At 59.3% G+C, this 6,619-nt stretch overlaps 1 protein-coding gene across 2 annotated transcripts; it reads right to left on the bottom strand.

The window, feature by feature from the left end:
- Positions 1 to 887: 887 nt before the first annotated feature.
- Positions 888 to 6,067, bottom strand: EDN2 (endothelin 2). Of its 2 annotated transcripts, XM_004678862.2 has the most exons (5): positions 5,982 to 6,067; positions 5,506 to 5,662; positions 3,939 to 4,061; positions 2,925 to 3,023; positions 888 to 1,511 (listed from the first exon to the last, which is right to left on the bottom strand). In XM_004678862.2, exons 1-5 carry the CDS (start codon positions 6,043 to 6,045, stop codon positions 1,418 to 1,420), a joined length of 537 nt encoding a protein of 178 aa, XP_004678919.1. In that variant the 5' UTR covers positions 6,046 to 6,067; the 3' UTR covers positions 888 to 1,417. The 2 variants fall into 2 exon arrangements, with proteins under 2 accessions (XP_004678919.1, XP_012577644.1); XM_012722190.1 differs by lacking the exon at positions 2,925 to 3,023.
- Between the last annotated feature and the right edge of the window lie 552 nt (positions 6,068 to 6,619).

Genomic DNA, 6,619 nt, shown 5'->3' on the forward strand with positions numbered 1-6,619 from the left:
AGTTTAATATCTGTCAACTGTTTTCTTCCACGAGGGGATCTGGGCTGACTTCATGGGTCTAGCAAGATCAGAGCAATGTATAAATATTTTTCAGCTGTGGCTGTAGGCCTCAGTTTGCCCCTCCCAGCACGTGCCAGCAGGAGGAACGGGAACAGCTGGCTCGGGAGGGGACTTGGCAAACATGGCAGCTGTGGGTCCAGGTGGCTGGCAGCGGAAGTGTTCCTGGCTACTGGTGAGCTCTAGGACTCAGGTGGCTGCTTCTTGGGCCTTTCAGGGTGGGCCAACCCGGTCCTAGAGCCCTGAAGCTTCTTGGGTCTGAGATGCATTAAAACCGCCTGGCAAGGTCCCACCCAAGGCTCAGGTGAGGCGTGAGGCCAGGCTGTAGTTCCACCCTGGGCCACTAGGGCAGCTCACAGTCTTGGACTTGGTCCAGCACAGCCCTCCTAGAAGGACTGGCTCTAGGCCACCCAGCTCTACTCATGGACAAAGCAGTGGGGGGCAGGGTGGGTTTTGGCACCTGCATACTCTTGGCTCTTTCCACACATGCTTAGTCATCAATTCCTGGCCTGATGGGTATGTAGGACCTGGAACCCTGGGTGTCAGAGCTGTGAATGGTTTGTCTAGGGGTGTGACAGGCAAAAGCCCAGAGAGGATGGGCCGGTAGCCAAAGATGCCCAGCAAAGGTGTGGGGAGTGGAACCCAGGGTTCTGGCCGCCTGCTCCAAACCCTCCCTTCCTGTGTCCCCCTAACTTCCTAGCAGCCCTCACTCCTGCCTCTGCCAAGACAAATGGTATACCAGTGTACCATTTCATTGTTTATTACAAACACGAGTTCACAGGTCAATAATTGTGAATCTAAAAAAATACATTAAAATAAATAATTGGAGTTATCAAAGGTCTTAGAGCAAATAAGTTATATACAGACAGGTGAAACAGAACAGCCCCTCGTCTCTAGGCGTGTCCCCGGGGTATGCGGGTACAAGGATGCTGGGGCAGGACAGTGGGAGGGCAGAGGTGGGGGCCAGCCAGGACACCAGTCCTTGGGCAGCACAGCCTCCAGGGCTGGCTCAGGCGTGATGGTCCACTGTCACACGTCACTCCGGGCTGGTAGCCGACACAGGACAAGTCTCAGGATGGGACCTCTGGGCGAGCGGGCTCTGCACAGTTCCTTCCAACAAGGCTGTGGGGTGAAAGCCAGTGGGCAGGCCGCTCTGCAGGTCGAGGGCTCTCCTGGGCAGTGTGAGGGCATGGAGCTGCTTCGTGGGAAGCGCCCTCACGGGGCGAGGAAGCCAGAGCTTGTGCCAATCCCAGCAGGCCTGGCCCAGGGAACAGGTGGAGGGTGTCTCTCCAGCCCAGGGCTGCCCCTCCTCCTGGCTCCACACAGGTTTCCTTCCCAAGGTTCCTCCAGCTTCCCGATGCTATCTCTTCCTCCACCTGGAGTGTGTGGGCCTGTGCTCCTTCGCTGCCACTTGCTGTTGCCTTGCAAAGCGGATCTTGGCGGTGGACATTTCCCTGGAGATGGAGAAGAGTCAATTTAGTATCTCAGGAGATATGGTCTGACCAAGTGTTCCTGGGGAGTGGTGGAGGCAGTAGGGGCCGGGACCCTTCATCATGGGTAGCACAATTGACCCTGGAAACAAGGTCTGCACTTCCTGGACAGTCTAGGACAGGCCTGGAAGCTTCTCTGCCTACAGGCACAGTTGTCAACACCATATGCTGCTGGAGTGACCAGACAGCCAGGAGTAGGCCAGTGTCTCTGGTGACCTGCCTCTCCACCCCCTTCCCTGTGCTCAGCCTGGCCACCTTGCCTGCACTCAAGCTCTGCCTGTTAAAATTCTCCCCATTGTCCAAGGTCCCGCCCGACATGGCCCAACCCAGACAATGGGGTGCTAGCCGCCCTTTGCACCTGGCCGACACTCTGGCCAGGTCTCTTCCAGGTGGTTTTATCCTGGCCCAAAGTGCTCTAGCCTGGGAGCTTCAGTTCCCCACTGTGAGGCCTTGGGCAAGTGTCTCAACCTCTCTGAGTCCCTTTCGTGGTCTGTCAAATAAAACAAGGCTGAAACTGTTGTGAGTTTAAGCTCAGGTTGACAAAGCAAGTTTTGCCCACAGTGAGTGTTATACACTGCAACGTTTATCTTAATTTTTCTTATTTTTAGTGTACGACAATTCCCAAGTATATGCCTGGCCTGCCTTCCCACCTGTGACCTGCCTCCCCTCTAAGAGGGAGCTCTCTAGGGGCCACTCCGGACTCACACTGACCAACGAGCCTTCAATGACACCAGGAGGGCCTTGGCTGCCTGCTCTACTTCCTTCTCGTCAACTCCTCTAACTACACAGCCTCTAACTTCAGACGGCATTTGCTGTCCTCCTTCCCAACATAGAGCCCCAAGTACCGAGAAGCTAAGCGACAAGCCCAAGGTCACCAAGCCTGGCAGAGCCAGGGTTCTGTTTCTGAAAGTTGCCCCATTAGCGGCCCCATTCTGCTGCTCAGCCACGTGCGGGGTTTCTGCGCTCAGCTCCCGCCGCCGACGCGCCCTCCCGTGCGCCCCTGCTTAAGCTGCTGCTGCTGGTCTGCAGCAGTGGGGCCGGAGAGGCCTGGGTTCTTGGCTCCCTGAATGCCAGCTGTGGGAGAGGTTCCTTTCAGACACAGACTGAATGAACACCCATGGCCCTTCCACAGCCGTGCGCCCTCAAATCTTCTCAAAAAGATCAGACCCAGTAGCAGCAAATTGTATAATGTGGTGCAGGCTCTAGGCTCAGCAGATGCTAAGGGCTGCTGTGTGGCCCGAGGCCTGGGGCAGGCGCCTTTCTCTCTGAGTCTCCCTCCTCTCAGCTGCTCAGTGGGGACCCCCGTCCTGCCCCACATGGAGAACAAGGGGAACATGCAAAGCCCCAAGGAGGCTCAGTCAAGTGGGCCCTCCTCACCTCAGCCGCCGGAGGATCTCTCCCGCCGTGGTCCTTGTCTTGCCAGTCTGGAACTCATCTGCAGGGGACTTGGCCCTGGGGACGGCCGTGGCTTTAGACCTGAACAAACAGCATTGGGGCCCAAGTGAGGGGCTGCCCAGGGCCCCGAGGCCACCTGGCTGCAGGCCCGGCCTACCCCCCCAACCCCCGCCCGCCCTCAGGAGCAGATCCATTTCCACCCCTTGTGCACCTGGCAACCTTCCTTTCCCAGGCGGGGTGGGGACCGAGGAAAACTGAGCTACCGGGAATGTGTTCTTAGCCTCAAAAGAGGCAGCTGGGTGGCTGGCCTTCCCAGAATCTGGCCACCTGCAGCGGAGTGCTGTTCTTTGCAGGGAAACTGAGGTAGGGGTGGAACCTCAGCTTGAGCCCCAAAGGAGGAGCTTCTCGGAAACAATCACGGTCACCAGAGGTTTGGGGTTGCACAGCCACCTTCTGCTTTCCCCCAAATTCTCCAAGAGGAGGAGGGCTGGGATAAAGCCTATCTCTTATACAAATGGGGAGACTGAGGCCAGAGAATTAAGAGATTTGGCAAAGACCCCCAGGAACCTAGGGCAAGCCTAGGATGGTACCAAAGTCTTTCAACTCCAGAAGTTATTTCTTCACCAAGAAAATTCCAAAGTCCCCCCCAAGCCTCAGGTCTGAACTCAAAGTCCAAGCACAAGGTGACAAGATGGAGACTGAAGGCCCAGCTCTCGGGACCAGAGGTGTGGCTCGCCAGGATGAGCCTTTCCCCTCTGTGGGACTGACCGCGGCAGCGACAGGAGAATCCTCCCCCAGGAGTAAGGATGCCAGTGCTCTCATGATTCCCAGAGTCACACTGGGAGGGGCTCAGGCGACTGCCTGGGGTGGCACTCTGAGAAGCCCCAGGCCCAGGGAAGCCTGTGCGTCTGGCCTCTGCGCTCCCAGACTCCATGGTCCCCAGGGGAGGACGAGGCCAGCAGCTCCCTGGCCCCTGCTGACTGGGTGCCCACCTACCAGGGCTTTCGATGGCAGAAGGTGGCACAGGCGGAGTCCCTGGCACTGGAGCACTCGCAGCGCCTTGGCAGGGAGCGGCGCCGGCGTCTTGGCGGGTTTCCCAGGCCGTAAGGAGCTGTCTGTCTGTGGGCAGCCAGCCAGCAAGGTAGTGTTGTAGGGTGGAGAGAGAGCGAGAGCGAGAGGGAGAGAGAGAGAGGGAGGGAGGATTAGATAAACCATGAGCACTGGGGAGCAGAGACTGTCCACGCCGCACGTGATGGCCTCCCTTGCCGCCCGGCTGGCAGTGACTAGTGACTGGACCTGATCTCAAGAAGTGTCTCCCAGGAGCCAGGCGGCCCTGGACAAGACCCCTCCCTTCTCTGGGCCCTCCCCCACCCTCGCTGGCCCTCCCACCCCTTCCAGCATGGGGAAGAGGGGGAGAAAACATGCCCCCCCCAAGCAGGGAGTGGGGGGGTCCTTTCAGCCCTTCTTCTCCTCTCAGACAGCAACAGGAGCTGATGGGGCCAGGCTGGCCCCTGTTCTCAAATTTGGCTCTCAGCTGACCCTGGAGGAAGGGGAGATGCTCCAGCGCACACGAGTAAACACCTAAGCTGCCCCCACCTGGTCACCGCTTGCCGGAAGAGGTGGTGACATACATTTGCTTGAGCTCTGACTCAAGCAGAGCGAGTGTGCATGAGTGTGTATGCACACTCGAGTGTGAGCTCAGGCGGGATGGATTTCAGGCCAGAGTCTGGCCAAGGCATGCCGGGGGCAGGGCGAGGGCTCTGTGGCCGGCTGGACCAGCACCCCTGGGTGCCAGAGCTAATTTTAGACGATGTGGTTGGAGTTGTGATGACTCCAGGTAGACCCAGCACGCAGGGACTGGCAGGGTTCCCGCCCTGAGCGAATGTTTGGTTGCGGATTAGCTCCACACACGCTTACGTGCAGGGCTTCTCTTGCCTTTTGCAATTTGGGGAAGGAAAAAAAAACACACACAAACACACACAGAAACTTCAGCATGAAGTATGCAGTGGCCTGGAGGCAGTGCGGGTGCAGACAGAGCAGGCAGCACCAGGCGGCTACCCCAGCGCTGCCAGGTGACACAGGCAGGCTTCCCGTCTGTCATTTGGGGACAACTGCAGTATCTGCTTCTTGGGGAGGATGGGGCTTCCCGAGATGATAACGCGCGAGCAGTGCTTGGCAGAGTGCCTGGCACAGGGAGACATGGGCGCTGTCGTTAATCATGTTATTCTTGGAAGACCACGCAGAGGAAGCGAGCGCCGCGTCCTCAGACCTGGAGGGAACTTCCACCTCCCACTCGTCCATCCTGTGTGACTTAGCGGGAGGCACCTAACCTCTCTGAACCTCAGTATCCTGATCTGGAAAATGGAGCCAATACTTTCCTACCAGCCTGTTGGACGAATTCTCGGAGATCCCTCTCAATATTGTCCAGGCAGCCCCCCCGTGGGGGTTGAAACAATAACCCCACTTGGGAGAGTTGTCCTGGGCCCGTAGCCTGCCAGCATGCCAGTGCAGCACCCCGTGCCCTTTACCCTAGCAGCCCCGCCTGGGTTCCCCTGCCGCTTACCCTGGAGTGTTCACCCAGATGATGTCCAGGTGGCAGAAGTAGACGCACTCCTTGTCGAGCCAGGAGCTGCAGGAACAACGCCGGGGTCGCAGGTGGGAGCCTCGGGCATGGGGTGAGGGTGCAGGCTGATCCTGGGGGGCAGTGGCCTGGCCCTTGCCTGCATGCAAAGAGGGAGAGGTGAAGGTGGGTCAGCGAGCCTGGCACAGCGGGGGTCGGGGACCGGCTGGGCTCCTCCTCTTGCATAATTGAGGAAGTTGGCACTCGCTGCTCAGGAGCTCTGGGCCAGCCTGGGGAAGCCCCAGCAGCCCAGGTGGGAAGGGCTGGCTGCTGCCCTGTGCCTGCAGCACCTCTGAATTGCAGACCCCTCCGCTCCCATGCTGCCCCGGTGCGTCCCCAGCTGGCTTGCTGGGGACAGGGGGTGACACCAACAAACAGACCCAGGGGCTGCTGCAGCAGGCACGGCCAGGGCAGCTCACCTTCATGCAAGGCCACTAGCAGGACAAGAGCAACGGAGCACCAACCGGTGAGCGCAGCGACCATAGCGATGATGGAGCGGATGAGGGAGCGCAGGGGCTGGAGCGCGCGGGCTGGACGGGAGCGCAGCGTTGCCAGCGTCCTACTGCCAAGCCGAGTGATAGCTTATTAGCTGGGTGCCCTGGCTGCCTCTTATAATACCAGGCGCCGCTCCGCCCCTGCCCGTCCAGCCCTGCCCCGCTGCTGCACCGGCGGGCAGGGAGCCAGGGACACCGCCTCCTCCCCGGGCGCCTGGCCCGCCCCAGCCTCTCTGGTGGAGGGGGGAGGGCGGAGAGAGGGTGGAAGGCCGCTGCTCCTCCCTCTGAGTCTGGAGCACCTCCCCGAGTCCTGAGGCTCCCCTGCAGCTCTCAGTCCCACTGGACTTCCTAAGGCACCCCCAAACTGCCTGGTGCCTCCTCCCCCACTCTCTCTGTGGCTACTTCATGTCTTACCCTGTGCTAAGGATTTAGAGGGGAGGTCCCTTGAGCAAAACCTCCCTCCTCCCTCTGAGGAGACCCTATTACTGCTGGGCTGAGGATACTCCTCTATTGTGTAGGAGATAAAAGGCCTGCTCAAGGCTGTGTGGCCTTGGGCAAGAAAG

The sequence above is a fragment of the Condylura cristata genome, unplaced genomic scaffold, assembly GCF_000260355.1.
Source record: "Condylura cristata isolate star-nosed mole 26May11 unplaced genomic scaffold, ConCri1.0 scaffold00008, whole genome shotgun sequence".
NCBI lineage: Eukaryota > Metazoa > Chordata > Mammalia > Eulipotyphla > Talpidae > Condylura > Condylura cristata.

Bases quoted from the DNA above. Each gene is read 5' to 3' on its own strand.
- EDN2 (XM_004678862.2), bottom strand. From the start codon at position 6,045: ATGGTCGCTGCGCTCACCGGTTGGTGCTCCGTTGCTCTTGTCCTGCTA. The intron at 4,062-5,505 runs GTAAGCGGCAGG...GGCTGCCCACAG, and splicing joins ATCTGGGTGAACACTCCAGG to ACAGACAGCTCCTTACGGCC. The intron at 3,024-3,938 runs GTAGGTGGGCAC...CTGTTTGTTCAG, and splicing joins TTCTGCCATCGAAAGCCCTG to GTCTAAAGCCACGGCCGTCC.